General features: G+C 35.3%; 1 protein-coding gene across 8 annotated transcripts in view; it reads left to right on the top strand.

Annotated features, from left to right (window-relative positions):
* PCNX4 (pecanex 4) overlaps window positions 1–16,589 on the top strand; it is a 52,973-nt gene that overhangs the window by 15,536 nt on the left and 20,848 nt on the right. For all 8 annotated transcript variants that reach the window (XR_010405203.1, XR_010405204.1, XM_064571123.1 and 5 more), the window contains exons 3-10: window positions 2,453–2,632; window positions 2,714–3,228; window positions 3,462–3,562; window positions 3,681–3,803; window positions 7,700–8,060; window positions 10,639–10,742; window positions 14,904–15,940; window positions 16,336–16,522. Coding sequence is in view for 6 of the 8 variants with exons in the window: in XM_064571123.1 (XP_064427193.1) it covers window positions 2,453–2,632; window positions 2,714–3,228; window positions 3,462–3,562; window positions 3,681–3,803; window positions 7,700–8,060; window positions 10,639–10,742; window positions 14,904–15,940; window positions 16,336–16,522 (2,608 nt within the window). In the remaining 2 variants the exon portion in view is untranslated. The remainder of the gene's footprint in view (window positions 1–2,452; window positions 2,633–2,713; window positions 3,229–3,461; window positions 3,563–3,680; window positions 3,804–7,699; window positions 8,061–10,638; window positions 10,743–14,903; window positions 15,941–16,335; window positions 16,523–16,589) is intronic.

A 16,589-nucleotide genomic window follows, 5' to 3' on the forward strand; every position in this document is an offset into this window, starting at 1 on the left:
AAAAGATGATATGTTTGTTCAGAACAATTACCTCCCACTTGACTTACAATGTACTATATGTTGGCCAATTGAATTTAAATTAAAAAAAAATTTGGTCAACAAAATAAGAATCAAGATGATCTTTATATAGTAGGTATGATACTGCAAATATATGTGAAATGTATGCACTGTTTAAGTTTGGACAGTTGTCAAATATATCAAATTGTGTCTTAATTTTATTTCAGAAAACGTAAAAGTTGAAGAGACAAGCCTCACAGTATAATAATTTCTCTTTCCCCATTCTTTATTTTACCCAGCTCACTTGTGTGTTAAGAATTTTAAATGACTTTTCTGTGCATTTTCACTAAAGACAGGCGTTAAACCTATAAGTGCTTAGTTCATAGACTCTCAGGAATTGTTTCAATGAATGATGCATATTTATGTCATCTTAGCCACAATAAACATCTTTTTTTCTGGGCATGTGGATTTCTGGGCATGTGGATCTTAGTGGGTTTACAGATTTGGAATGTTTTTATGGTTGTTAGATTCAAACAAAGTTTTTTTTCTTGAGAGCTTAGATATTTTGCCCTAGAAAATTCATGTTACATTATCAGAAATAGAATTCAAACATATTTTCCATATAAAAGACTTAACCACAATAATCATATTATTTGACCCTGAGTCATACAGGAAAGTGATCAAAATGTTTGGTTGCTTAAATTACATAGGCTTATATTTGTGTGTGATATTCTTGTATATAAATAGATTTTCTGTCATTACTTAAGAACAAAAAGATTTGGGGAGGTTTAATCGAACTTGGGTAAAATATTTCTTGAGTATACATTATTTTTACCCAAATTATACTATCCTTGAATATATTAGAAAGAGAAATGTTAACAGTCTTTAACAAAAATAACTGTAGATCTGCATGTTTTCCTTGACCTTCCTGCAATTTACTGTGTGTGGTTTTTCCGCTTTGGTGCTTGAGTATTTTCTTCCCAGAATGAAATGTATTTTAAAACTACATTACAAAAAATATTGTCCTCTAATTTAGCATCACATTGTTAACCTTGTATTCATTAATTCTCTGCTTACAAAAATTTGAAGGACATATATTATGAGACAGTGCATTAGCTGACATAGTCCTGATATCTGTATGAGCAAACACATTATGTCATTATTATATCCATAGTTGCTATACATTTGCTTCTGGGCTGTTAACATACACTTAAGTGGGTAATTATTACAGGAGGTGCCTTCTCCTTGACTTTGATTCCTAACAGTTCAGGTATTCAAGTATTATAATTACGTTACAAGTTTTGAGATTTAGTTTTCTCTTTTGCAAGTTATCTTTGGAACATTGTAAGTATTAGGACATTACTGGTTAGCTTTATTCCAAAAAAAAAAATAGTAATATATTGATAGTGCTTATTCTTCTATGCTTTAAGTTTTTATTAAATTATTTAAAACCATATAATACTATATTTAACTGGTAAGTGCTATACCAAGAACCAATTTTTCCACTTTATAGAAGCCATCTCTAATTTATGAGATTGTATTTTACAGGTTTGTATTCTCAAATCCATACCATTATTTATATAAAATAAAAACAATATTATAAGTGGCTAGTTAAGTTCCCAGGCTAACCCACAGAGACATATTCATAACCTAATGTTGCTTACTTCTGATATGAATTATACTGACTTCAAATTCTGGGACCTGGGGTTAAGACAGTATGGGCGGGGAGAGGATATAGTAGGAGAACAAGAAGAGGTCTCTTTGCTAGCTACTAATAGTAAGAACATCAAGAAGGCTTTGGCTTTCCCAGAGTCACTTACAATTTTAAATTAGAAAGTTTTAAACTTCAGGGGCGCCTGGGTGGCTCAGCCGTTAAGCGTCTGCCTTCGGCTCAGGTCATGATCCCAGGTCCTGGGATCGAGCCCCGCATCGGGCTCCTGCTCCACGGGAAGCCTGCTTCTCCCTCTCCCACTCCCCCTGCTTGTGTTCCCTCTCTCACTGTGTCTCTTCCTGTCAAATAAATAAATAAAATCTTTAAAAAAAAAAAAAGGAAATTATAAACTTTGAAGAATCATTGCTAGAATTTCAGCCAATGTAGTTTAGACAAGTAAGGGTGAAATATTTTTACTCTGGGCTCAGTTCAGTTTTACAAATCCCTAAATTCAATTTTATTCAGTAAATTGCTTTTAATTAATTCTTCCTTCTTTCCACATTTGAATCCACATATTTTCTAAGTGCTAATCTCATAGACAATTGAGTAGGGGTAGTTGCTGATAAGAGGGAAAGACATGGTCACAATTTATAAATGTTGATCTTTCGCAGTTTGGGACTAGGATCTTTTTGTAAATGTTCCTTTGTTTCAGGGAGTGGGTTGCATGTGTTGTTTTGTTTTCCCTGGGAAGATACTCTTCTGAATATTATTTGGTATGATTTAAATGTTTCCTTTTTCTTACAGGTTTATGGTAAATATACCAGCTCTAGAACAAGTGAATCAGATTTTACACATCTTGTTTATATTTCTACCCTTTCTGTGGGCACTCGGGACTCTGCCCCCACCTGATGCACTTTTCTTATGGGCAATGGAGCAGGTTTTAGAGTTTGGCCTTGGAGGCTCATCTATGTCAACGCACCTACGGTAATTATTTTAAGTATTAAAGTTCTGCATAACTTAAAGTACAATTTTCCTTTTTGAGCAAATCTTTCTTTTTCTCTGCAGGTTATTACTAATGTTCATCATTTCTGCTGGAACAGCGGTAACATCATATTTCATTCCCAGCACTGTTGGTGTGGTTCTTTTCATGACGGGACTTGGGTTCTTACTGAGTCTTAACCTAAGTGACGTGGGTCTTGCCTTCAAACACAGTGTGACTAGACACAGAGTTGGAACCAAATCTAAGCCTTTACCCAGTGATTCAGAAAAACAGTTTACTTGGAAGGAGTGCCTTTTCTACATCATCATTTTAGTCTTGGCTCTCATAGAAACTAGTTTGCTGCATCATTTTGCTGGTTTCTCACAGATTTCCAAAAACAGTCCTCAGGCTATTGTTGGCTATGTTTTGATGATACTGCTTATAATACTGTGGATACTTAGAGAAATTCAGAGTGTCTGTATCTTTGGAATTTTCCGAAACCCTTTCTATCCAAAGGATGTGCAAACTGTGACTTTATTCTTAGAGAAGCAAACAAGGCTTGTGAAGATTGGTGTTGTCAGACGGATTTTGCTAAATCTAGGTAAGAACATAAAATCTACTAACTTTGTGTTATATCTAGGAAGTATGTAAAACTATTGAATTCCCATATTTTTGCAATGTATAGCATACAGGCATTTACTCTTTTATGTTTTGGTTTATTATTTTTTTCAGTTAACTGCTTAAATGTGCTCATAAAAATCATATTAGCCAAAGTAAAATATGGTAGAAGAGGTTACTTTGCCTTAATTAGTCTATTTTTTGTGTTTGTCCTAGTGTCACCCTTTGCTATGATAGCATTTCTTTCATTGGACAGTTCCTTACAAGGGCTCCACTCTGTGTCTGTCTCCATTGGATTCACGAGAGCTTTTAGAATGGTAATCCTAATAAGCACTTAATAGTATTTTTTGTATTGCTAAGTTGAATTGCAGTTTTGCTTATCCTAACAGTTTACTTAAATTTGTCAAATTCTACCTGATAATTTGTGTACTGCAGGTGTGGCAGAATACAGAAAATGCTTTATTGGAGACAGTCATTGTATCAGTAGTACACTTGTTGATCTCTAATACAGATGTGTGGTGGAACAGAAGCCTGGATACAGGAATCAGACTCTTACTGGTAAGCATATGTTTTATTAGCTTTATTGAGATGTATTTCACATACCATAAAATCATCCACTTACACAGTTCAGTCGTAGACAGAATTTTACTGCCATCACCACAGTCTAATTTTAGACCATTTTCAACATCCCAAAAAGAAACCTCACGCACATCAATGTCCTTCCCTGTTTCCACTCTCCATCCCACCCACCCCCCACTCCAGCCCCAGCAACCATTAATATACTTTTGGTTTCTTTGGTTGATTTATTTATCAGATGATGGATTTTTAGGTTGCTTTTACTTTTTGATTATTATGAATAATGCTGCTATGAACATTTGTGTACATGTTTTTGGACATTTGTTTTTTGGACATATGGTTTCATTTCTCTTAACTATATCTACCTAGGACTGGAATTTCAGTTCGTAGTAAGTCTATGTTAACACCTCAAGGTACTGCCAAACATTTTTCCAAAGTGGTTGTACCATTATACATTCCCACCAACAATGCCTGAGGATTTCTCTACATCCATACCAACACTTGTTATTATCTAACTTTTTCATTATACTCATTCTGGTGGGTGTGACCTGCTATCTCATTGTAATTTTGATTTGCATTCCTTAAATGCTAATTAATCATCTTTTCATAAATTTATTGGCCATTTGTGTATGTTTTTTGGAGAAATGTCTATTCAGATCCTTTGTCCATTTTATGTGGCTTGCCCTTTTATTGTTGGTTTAAGAGTTCCTATATATTCTGGATACAAGTTCCTTGACATATATATGATAAAAATTTTCTCCCATTCTGTAGGCTGTCTTTCTCCTTCTTGGTAATATCCTTTGAAGCAAAAACAGTTTTTAATTTTGGTGAAGTTCAATTTATCTCTTTTTTTCTTTCACTGCTTGAATTGTTGGGGTCATGTCTAATAAACACTGCCTATTCCCAAATCATGAAGATTTACTGTGTTTTCTTCTAAGAGTTTTACAGTTAAAACTGTAACTACTACATTTGGGTCTATGATCTACTTTGAGTTTATTTTTGTATATGATATGAGGTAGGTTTCCAAATCCATTCTTTTATATATGGATATACAATGGTCCCAACACCATTTATTGAAAGAACTACCCTTCCCTCGATGACTTTTCTTGGCACCCTGTTCAAAAATCAAATGACAGATGTGAGAGTTTATTTCTGGACTCTCAGTTCTTTTCCATTTATCTATATGTCTGTCCTTATGCCAGTTCTATCCTATCTTTATTACTATACTTTGTAGTAGGTTTTGAAATCGGGAAGTATGTCTTCCAACTTTGTTCTTCTTTTTTAACATTGTTTTGACTCTTTCAGTGCCTCTCTATTACAATGTAAATATTAGTTTTAGCTTTTAAGTTTGTGCAAGAAGGCATCTGAAACTTTGATAGAGATTACCTCAAATGTGTAGATCAATTTGGGGAGTATTGCCATCTTAAAAATGTTAATTGTTCCTATCCATCAATATGACATGTCTTTATATTTTTTTTAAGATCTTTATTTCAATAATGTTTTGTAGTTTTCAGTGTTACAAGTCTTACACTTTTATTAAATTTTTCCTAAGTATATTATTCTTTTTGATATTATAAATGGAATTGTTTTCTTAATTCACTTTCTGGCTTGTTTATTGCTAGAGTATAGAATACAACTGATTTTTTAAAATAGTAATCTTGTGTCCTAAAACCTCACTTCTATTAGTTCTGGTAGATTATTAGTAGATTTTTTTAAGACATTCTGTGTATAAGATCACATCATCTGCAAATTAGAGATAGTAGAGATATTTTTATTTCTTCCTTTTCAATCTAGATGTCTTTCCTCTCTTTTTCTTACCTACTTGCCCTGGCCTGAACCTCCAGTATAATGCTGAATAGAAGAGTGGACATCTTAAAGGGAAGCAGTCAGTCTTTCTCCATTAAGTTGATGTCAGTCTTTTACCATTAGATATGATATCAGCTATTGTAGATGTTCTTTTTTTTTAAGAAGGTTTTTTATTTATGTATTTGTCAGAGAGAGAGAGAGAGAGAGCACAAGCCAGGGGAGCAGCAGGCAGAGGGAGAAGCATGTTCCCCCCTTAGCGGGGAGCCCAGTGTGGGACTCGATCCCAGGACCCTGGGATCATGGCCTGAGCCAAAGGCAGAGGCTTAACCGACTGAGCCACCCAGGTGTCCCTATTGTGGATGTTCTTTACCAGGTTGAAGAAGTTCCCTTCTATTTCTGGTTAGTCTTTTTATCATGAAGGGTGTTGGATTTTGTCTGATGTATTTTCTATGTCTATTGAAATGGTCATGTGGTTTTTGTCCTTTAATCTGTTAACATGGTATAATACATTGATTTCTGGTTGTTAAACCAACCTTGCATTCTAGAACTAAATGCCATTTGGTCATGGTGTATGATCCTGCTTATGTGTTAGAAGATTTGGCTGGCTGGTATTTTTGTGTGATTGATATTTATATGTATCTGTAGCTTTCTTTTCTTGTCATGTCTTTGGTTTAGATATAAAAATAGCCCTGACCTCATAAAATGAGTTAGGAATTTCATACTAATTATTCTTAAATGTTTGATCATATTTCGTATGTACCTTAAATATTTTGTGTTATGTAGTATTTTGTAATATGGAAGCCATCTGAGCCTCAGCTTTTCTCTGTGAGTAGCTTTTAAATTACAAATTCAATTTCTTTTTACAGGTCTGTTTAGTTTTTCTATTTCTTCTTGAGTTGCTTTATGTTTTTCAAGGAACTTGTTGGTTTCATCTAAGTGATCAAATTTATCAACATACAGTCATATTATTCTCTTATAATCCTTCTAATTTTTTTCTGTTAAGATTGGTGGTATAAAGTTATCTCTTTCATTCCTGACTTTAGTAATTTGAGTCTTCTCTGTTTTATTCTTTGTCATTGTAGCTAGAGGTTTCTCCATTATATTGATCTCAAAAAAAACCAGCTTTTGGTTTCATTGATTTTTTTCTATTGTTTTTATATTCTCTATTTTATTAATTTCTGCCCTAATCTTTATTATTTCCTTCCTTCTGCATACTTGAGGTTCAGTTTGTGCTTTGTTTTCTAGTTTCTCTGGTTTCCTAAGGTGGAAGATTAGGTTATTAAGATCTTTTTTCTATATAGGCATTTAAAGCTAGCTATAAATTGCCCTCTGAGCACTGTTTTAGCTGAATCACAAGTTTGGTATGTTGTGTTTTTGTTTCATTCATCTCAAAATGTTTTCTCATTTTTTTGTGTGATGTCCTTTGACCCATTGGTTATTTAGTAATGTGTCTTCTAATTTCTTTTTTGGTAAGATTTTATTTTTAAGTAATCTCTACACCTAACATGGAGCTCAAACTTACAACCCCAAGATACTCTACCAACTGAGTCAGCCAGGCACCCCAGCAATGTGTCTTTTAATTTCAAGATTCCTTTATTATTTTTTATTTCTATTGTTGATTTAATTCTGTTTTGGTTAAAGAACATACTTTGCATGATATGTATGAACATACTTATATGATTTCAATCTATTAAGATCTGTCTTATGACCTCTGTTTCTTAATCTATAAAATACTTTCTAAAATAAGGATGAATTAAGGATAGTTAACTATTTACCACTTCTGGTTCTCATGACCTAACAAGCATATAATGCAAAAGTTAGTCAGCCTTAAGATATCCTAGTACTCTGTTGGTTCTCTTTGGCATTACTTTTTTTCTAAGAGAGCCCAAACTTTTAAAAATGTAGACTCATTTATTACTTGTGAGGTTGGAGAAAATTATAACAAAGAATCTCATATAAGGGCTATTTCCTCAAAAATATTGCAGCAATAATAATATACAGTTTTCCTTATATGATCTTGAAAATTCATGAAGTCTTTCAGAATAAAAAAAATCATTTTTACATCTCTACAGGTTGGTATCATGCGTGATCGTCTGATTCAGTTCATCTCTAAGCTGCAGTTTGTTGTGACCATACTTTTGGCATCGTTGACTGAGAAAAAACGTCGAAAGTCAACCACCACTTTATGTATACTCAACATTGTCTTCTCTCCATTCGTGCTGGTCTTCATCGTTTTCTCTACGCTGCTCTCCTCTCCCTTACTCCCCCTCTTCACCCTTCCTTTGTTCTTGGTGGGCTTTCCCCGACCTGTTCGGATTTGGCCGGGAGCAGTGGGTGCCACAGCCTGCGTGTGTGCAGACACAGTGTACTACGCCCACATGGTCCCACGTCTGACCGCTGCGCTGCAGGCTGCAATGGCCACTGGGAGTTTAGGTAAGTAAATAGGTTGTGCTTAAAAAATCCTCACGAATACATTTAAAATACAAAAAAGTGAATATACAGAAGAAGTCTTTTGATCCAACCATTATATAGATTCTACTACTTTGATGGATGGCAGAAGGACTATGAAATAGAAGTATCTCTCTTGCTTCTTATTTTGAGGTAAATAAAGTCATAAAAATAGTAAGGGGAAGTTTCATTAGGGTGATTTGACATTTTTTAAAGAAGATTTTCTTGAATAAAATCAGGTTATAGTCCCACCACTGAACCATGAAAACACCTTATTCTCCCCAAGTTTCCATGAATTTATAGTGAGTTCACTGCAAGTAGATGCAATGGCTTAGGTCCATAAATAGTAAAAACTAGCTTTATATAATATCAGATTGAAGGACTTAAGGGAGTTGGTTCGTATCTTATTAGGTACCGTACAGCAACCTAAGCAGTCTGACAAGGGTACAGGGCAAGGTAACAAAAGCTGTGGTCAATGATCAGTAGCCTCCCAAAATGAAGTACTATGCAAGTACCAGCAAGAAAATATATTTTTTTATGAGGATGAACTAATTTTATAAGTCAATGCTTTCATTGTATGCTAACTACAAATTCAACTATATTGTACTTCTTGAGGTTGGTTTTAAATAATGCCCAAGCTGATGACAGTAGTATGTTGTCTCCTACCATATGCCTTAGCCCTTGAAACTTGTTTTAGAAATACCCAGTGACATCTTGGCAAACCGATGCCAGGTAGAATAGCAATTTCAAATTAGAATTTTAATGAAATGCTTACTTGGATTGAACTTTTCTAATTATCTCTTTGTTATCTAAATGTGTGAGGTAATTTAGGAAAAACTTTGTAGTACAAATTTTTTAATGAATAATCATTTTTCTTTCTCATAGAAAATATTCTACACTTTTAACCTTTTCATCCAGTTCTAATTAATGTTTATTATATAATACTGTGTCACTTGTAAAAATACCTGTGAGGTTTGACTTATATCTAAAGTAATAAATACCTGAGGTAGAAATTATACTTTATTATCAAATCAATTACACTCAGCCAAGAAGTGTGTTATGAAGTATCCCTGGGGGGGAAAAAACAGTGAGATAACATTTCACACATATCTGGTTGACAGAAATGTAAAAGTCTGACATTACCAAGTATTGGCTAGGGTATGAGGAACAGGAACTTTTCACACCCTGCTGGAAGGGAATATAAATTTGTATAATAAATACACCTTGAAGAGTAAACTAATAGGCTGTAGTAAAGGTGTACGTATCCCATGGCCTAGGGATTCAGTTTTAGATTCCATAATTCTAATTAGATTCTAATTCTAGAGAAACTTTTGCACATGTGTTTTTGGGGTCTCCAAGCCCATATCCAGGTTTGATGATTCACTAAGAGGACTTGTAGAGCTCAATATACATTTGTACTTGTGGCTACGATTTATTATAGTGAAAGGACGCAGAACAAAATCAATGAAGAGAAAAATTACGTGGGGTAAAACATGGCGCAAACTTCCAGATGTCCTCTCCCAATGGAATCACACAGAACATGCTTAATTCCCCAGCCACACATTGTCACAAGATGTGTGATATGGTGGCTACCAGAGAAGTTTATTTGAGACTCAGTGCCTAGGGCTTTTATTGGGGCATGGTCACATAGGCACCCTCTGCCTAGCGTGTACCAAGATTCCAGACTCCCAGAAGGAAAGCAGGTATTCAGTATAAACTGTATTGTTTGTACAAACTGGACACAATGAGACTTTTATCAGGAAGGGTGGTGAGAATTCTTCTGAAACTCAAGTTCCCAGATGCCAGCCATCAACCAACTTTGCAAACAGGACTTTTAAAGGGTAGCAGTCAGTTCTGCTATGCTAACTCTTTACTGTACAGCATGTTGTCTAAGCAGACTTGCACAGAGGTAATCCCTGCAGTATTATGTAAAACAGAAAAAAATTGGCAATATATGGAATGTGTTTATTAACGAGAAATGAATATTCAAATTTAGCTGTAATCATACAGTGAATTCTCAATTGTAGGTACGAGTGACTTGAGCTATTTGCAGTCAACATGCTCAGATCTCAGAGATGTAATGTTGAGAGAAAACTAATTTTTTAAAGTTTTTGTATAGTGTGGTAGTAGCATTTTATGTAAATTTTTAGTACACAAAACATTTTTGTATGTGTGTTCATAAAAAATGTCCAAAATGCTTTAAATAAATAATTAATTTGAAGTTGGCTTTTATACATTTTTTACATTTAGTACTTTTATACTTTTCCTACTGTATTTAGGATTTTATATAGCAGGTTCTAATTTGTTGTTTCTCTGGAAAATATATCCTTGAATTTTTATGTAGTATTACCTATAGATTTTCTCTTTTAACTGTTCCTATTCCTGTAAAGAGCTTAATTTAATGCCCCCTGATATGCAATGAATAATTGTTTGTATTCTTGACATAGAGAATAAAAGTAGCTATGAGTCAGTTCCAAGTGTCTTATCAGTTTTGAAGATTCACATGGCAAAATAAAACAAGCTTGAATATTACTTACTTTTTCTTTTTTCTAATTTGTTTTAGGTCTCCTCTTACCTGGGTCTCATTACTTGGGCCGTTTTCAGGATCGTTTAATATGGATAATGATTCTAGAATGTGGTTATACTTACTGCTGTATTAACATTAAGGTCAATGTACATTTGAAACCTCTCTAGTATTTTTGTAGCACATGTGTAAAATTTTACCTGTTAGAGACACATCATACACTTAAGAGCTCAACTTAAGAGTATCAAGTAATTACCTGTGAAAACACCTAGGGATTTTTAAAGTGTATTTCAGTATGCACATATTGATAGGTAGACTAGTGTTGATTGTATAATAGAGCATAGTAACAAAATGTACCTGCCCCCTTTTTGTCCAGGCTTGTTCTTTATATCCTTATCTAGTTGTGCATCTCAAAAGTGTGACTCAGTAATATTTTTTCACTCCTATATCACATAAGCATTCTCAACTTAATAAAAAACCTCTTCTGATCCTTACTACCCTACCTGCTACACCATGTCTTTCTCTTCTTTTTAAAGCAAGATACCTTATTAGAATTGCTTATAATCAAATCTCAAATTTCATTTCTCTCATTTTCTCTTCAACTTACTCTGTTTTTGATCCTGTTACCTATTACTGTACCAAAACTACTCTTGTCAGCGTCTCTAATAACTATCACATTGCCAAGTCCAAAGATCAGTTCTCAGACCTGGTCTTATTTGACCTGTTTGCAGCATTTGACACAGTGCCTTCTTTTAGCTTGTTTCATGGGTCAGTCCTTGTCAGTCTCCTTTGATGGCTCCCTCTCTTTTCCTTGACCTCTTTTTTTTTTCTTTAAGAGTTTATTTATTAGAAAGAGAGAGAGCACGATAAAGGGGGAGAGGGAGAAGCTGCCTCCCCACTGAGCAGGGAGCTAGAATCAGGGCTCAATCCCAGGACCCTGGGATCAGGACCTGAGCCCAAGGCAGACGCTTAACCGACTGAGCCACCCAGGCGCTCCTTTTTTCCTTGACCTCTTAACATCAGACTACCCCAGAGCCTAGCAGTCCTTGGTGACAACTCCATCCTTCTGGTTGTTCAGCCCCAAAACATTTGGGCTTTAGTTCAGTGATAGTTCACTCCTGTTTACCTTCATACCCCATATGCAGTCCAACAAGAAATCCTGTTGGCTCTGTCTTTAAGCCATATCCTATATCCCACCACTTCTCACCATCCTACTATTAGCTATCTTTATCTCTTTCCTGGGTAATTGCAATACCGCCTAATTGGTCTCCCTGCTTCTTTCTACCTGTGCCTCCCTATAGTCTGTTCTCAACTAGAGTGATCTTTAGTATCTAACTCATTTCATGTCACTTCTCTACTCAAAACCCTACAATGGATCTCTTTTTTAATTCAGAATAAAAGCCAAGGCCCTAAATGGTCAGGCTCTCTATTTCCTCTTGGCCTCATCTACTGCTTGAATCCTCTCACTCTACTCCAGCCTACTGGCTATTCTCTCTACCTGGAATGCTCTTCCTTCACATAACCACACAGCTAACTCCCTTACCACCTTCAAGTCTTTACTCAAATGTTACCTCAGTGAAATCTACTATTGCTATCCTATTTAAAATTGTATTCCCACTCCCTTTCTGGCACTCCCAGTCCTCCTTGGCTGGCTTTACTTTTTCTATTTTTCTAGCACTTATACCTTCTAACAAACTATATAATTTACTTAATTTCGTTGTTGAATGTCTGTGTCCCTTTACTCTATAATGTAATTGTCACAAGGGCAGGGCTCTCTGAAGGGATATATCCTAAGCCCCTGGAACAGTGTCTGGCACATAATAGGCCCTTGATAAATATTTGTTGAATGAATAGTGGTGAATGAATGAATTTTTTGTCTTAGCACAGATGGGATAAAATTGCTGGTGACTAATAGGCTTTTTCTTTAGCTCAGTGGTTCTCAAAATTCAGTTCTCCAGATTAGGAATATTAACATCTCCTGGAGCTTATTAGAAATGGACAATCTTGGGTACCACCTCAGACCTTCTGAATCAGAAACTAGAGGAGGGCCCAGCAACCTATGTTTTAACTACCCTCCAGTGATTCTGACTCACTTAAAGTTTGAGAACCTGGTCTAACCTGTATAAGTAAGAGAAGGCAAAATCTCATGCAAAATATTGAGGGCATAATAAAAAAAAAAATGTTTAAAAAATATTGAGGGCATTTTCATTGCTTAATTTAGGCTCTATTTTTAAAATGGTATATTTTATAATGCCTAATAATGTGGGTCCTTTACTGATCTTTTGTGCTCTTATTATATGTGTAAAGATACACTTTTTGATGGCAGTCCTTTTTTCTTTTCATTTTTTTGGACACAAGGTGGCTTAGCAGTACCATCTTACCATCATTTATATGTTATGTGCTTTAAAGTTTACAAAGCACTTTTTTAAAATTTATTTATTTATTTTTTAAATTTTATTATGTTATGTTAGTCACCATACAATACATCATTAGTTTTTGATGTGGTGATCCACGATCCATTGTTTATTTATTTTTAGAGAGAGATTGTGAGGGGGGAGGGGCAGAGGGAGAGGTAGAGAGAATGTGAAGCAGGCTCCATGCTCAGTGCAGAGCTGGATGTGGGGCTTGATCTCACAACCCTGGAATCTTGACCTGTGCCAAAATCAAGAGTCCGATACTTAACTGACTGAGCCACCCAGGCACCCCAACAAAGCACTTTTATTACTTAAATCTTCACAACCTTATGTGCTAGGATTAGTTTTCTTTGAAAGAGAAAAGGAATCTCAGGATAAGTGATCTACTCAAGATTGTGTGCAAACACCTGGTAAAGAGCCATGATTTAAAAATGGCTTCTGATGTTCACATTCCATGTTCTTTCTCTGGATCCTAATACAACCTGACAGCAATGTCTTTTATTAAAGACACTGGTAATTTTGTAAAAATGTATAAATAAGTAAACAATGATAGCAAGTAAACAGTGATCTGATGCATCCTCTTCAAGTGATTCCTTATAAAGAAGTAATAAAAATGTGTTTAAAATTCACATAAAAACACATTCAGGGGTGCCTGGGTGATGCAGTCGGTTGCATATCAGACTCTTGGTTTCGTCTCGGGTCACGATCTCAGGGTCATGGGATTGAGCCCCGCATCGGGCTCCGCACTGGGCACAGAGTCTGCTTGGGACTCTCTCCCTCTCCTACCCTTACCCCCCTCAAATGAAAAATCTTTAAAAAATAAATAAAAACACATTCATGGTGTTCATTCTGTCAACATATATTTGTTGCATACCAGTACTGTGTCAAGGACTGGCTTAGGCACTGCAGACATAGTAGTAACCAAAAGAGAGCTGCTTTATGGAATTTACATTATAGTTGGAGGAGACAGACAGTAACCAAATACATAAATCTGTATGATGATAATGTTATTATAATTAAAAAACTGGAACAAGAAAATGATTGAATAAATTATGGCATATCCATACAGTATAATAATGCTGTCATATAAAGTAGGATACAAAACTACTGTATATGCTACATCATTCCAATTTTGCCTTTGCCCTCCAAAAAAATTTTATATTTAAAACAGTTTTGGGGGACACCAGGGTGGCTCAGTCAGTTAAGCATCTGCCTTCAGCTGGGGTCATGATCTCAGGGTCCTGGGATCAGGCCCTGCCTCAGGCTCCCTGCTCAGCGGGAGCCTGCTTCTCCCTCTCCCTCTGCCACCCTCCCTGCTTGTGCTCTCTCACTCTCTCTCCCTCTGTCTCTGTCAAATAAATAAATAAAATCTTAAAAAAAAAGTTTTTTGTAAGTGTGATTCAACCTTCACTATACATACAGTCTTTCAAAATTATGGTCGTAGCCAATTAAATTGTTTTGCCAATTTCTAGCGGCATGTCTATAATTTCTTTTAAGATAGCATAATTTTTCGGGCACCTGGGTGGCTCAGATGGTTAAGCGTCTGCCTTCGGCTCAGGTCATGATCCCAGGGTCCTGGGATCGAGTCCCACATCGGGCTCCTTGGGAGTCTGCTTCTCCCTCTGCTTCTCTCTCTCTGTCTCTCATGAATAAATAAATAAAATCTTTAAAAAAAAAAGATAGCATAATTTTTCATCTCTGTATGCTGCATCAAGTGTGTTAAAGTGCCAGTAAGTTCGAGTAAAGGTATAGCTCTTCAGTTAAAGAAATTTTTTTGCATTTTCCATATTTTCATTATGAGAATCCAACCCATGGGCATATACAAAAGTAGTTGCTTTTCTCTGTGTAATAACTGATCATAAGCTCAAGGACCTCTTATTTCTTCTTTAGGGGCTAGAATTGCAAGAGACATCGTGTCATACTGCTGAAGCTCAAAGAGTTGATGAAGTTTTTCAAAGTGCCTTTGAACAAGAATATTCAAGAATATGTCCTCTGAATGAACACTTTGGAAATGTCTTGACACCCTGTATTGTTTTGCCAGTAAAACTCTATTCTGATGCCAGGAATGTTCTATCTGGCATAATCGATTCTCATGATAGTTTAAAAGAATTTAAAGGTGACCTTATCAAAGTACTTGTGTGGATACTTGTCCAGTACTGCTCCAGAAAGCCCAGCGTGCAGGAGGTTGTTCACAAAACTGAAAATAAAGGGAAAGCATCTCTAATAATCCTGCCTGCTTTGAATGCTTCACCACAAACCCAATCCCCAGAAGACACAGATAGTTTAAATTCAGAAATTTTGGATGATTGGTCTGATGATAATGTTTTTGGTGATGAGCCAACTATCAGAAAAGGAAAAGAAGAAAAAGATCAATTAAAAGTTGTATCAGGTATAAATTTGCCTATTCCAGGATCAGTAGAATCACAGGGGGTTGGTGATCATTCTATAGGCACAGTTCCTGAAAACAGTCTTTACAAGTCAGTTATATTGGGATACCCTGTTGTTGACAAAGGAAAACAAAAAGATGTGGCATATATCCCTCTCGTGGAATTCAGTTGTTCTCATTCTCACTTGTTAAGCTTACCTGAAGAGTGGACATCTAACTGTTTGCCTAATTCCAAAATGAGGGAGATGAGCTCATTATTTCCAGAAGAGTGGTACCAATTTGTTTTAAGGCAGTTGGAATGTTTTCATTCAGAACAAAATGCTTCAAATATCCTGGAAGAAATTGCAAAGGACGAAGTTTTAAAAGACTTTTATGTTCATGCAGTAATGACTTGTTATTTTAGTTTATTTGGAGTAGACAATATGGTTCCCAGTCCTGGTCATATATTGAGAGTTTACAGTGGTGTTTTGCCTTGGTCTCTTGCCTTGGATTGGCTCACAGAAAAGCCAGAACTGTTCCAGCTAGCACTAAAAGCTTTCAGGTAATTCATTTTGATTATACATAAACTATGACTGACAGAAAAATATTGATTTTTTTTAACCTAGAAGGAGATACGTCTTCATTTCTAACTACAGAAAATAATCACTTTCCTAAAAATGAAAAAAAAAATGCTTAGTGTGTACTGTAAGTATATCAGGAGTACATTTTAATTTCTACTTCCTTTTTATTTATGTGGAGAACCTATTTTTCATATGGCTTATTGGATTTCTTCACTTTCACTTCACTCCATCATTTCTCCCTGATCTTTTTATCTGAAATATGTATGATTTTAGTGCAATGTCTTACAAATATCGATTGAACAAACTATTCATCTATAAAGTTGATTTTATAAATTTTATTTAAAATTCTAAAGTTCTTTGTTTCTCCATTTTCAAGGTATACTCTGAAACTAATGATTGATAAAGCAAGCTTAGGTCCAGTAGAAGACTTTAAAGAGCTGATTAACTGCCTTGAAGAATATGAAACTGACTGGTACATTGGTTTGGTATCTGATGAAAAGTGGAAGGAAGCAATTTTACAAGAAAAACCATACTTGTTTTCTCTGGGATATGACCCTAATATGGTAAGGTTAAAAATGTGTTTTTAAACATTTTCATATATTGACCTTAAAGAACTAAAGTATTTGAACT

This window comes from Mirounga angustirostris, unplaced genomic scaffold, assembly GCF_029215605.1.
Source record: "Mirounga angustirostris isolate CCGP_5_RB_7025 unplaced genomic scaffold, mMirAng1.0.hap1 SCAF_9, whole genome shotgun sequence".
Taxonomy (NCBI): domain Eukaryota; kingdom Metazoa; phylum Chordata; class Mammalia; order Carnivora; family Phocidae; genus Mirounga; species Mirounga angustirostris.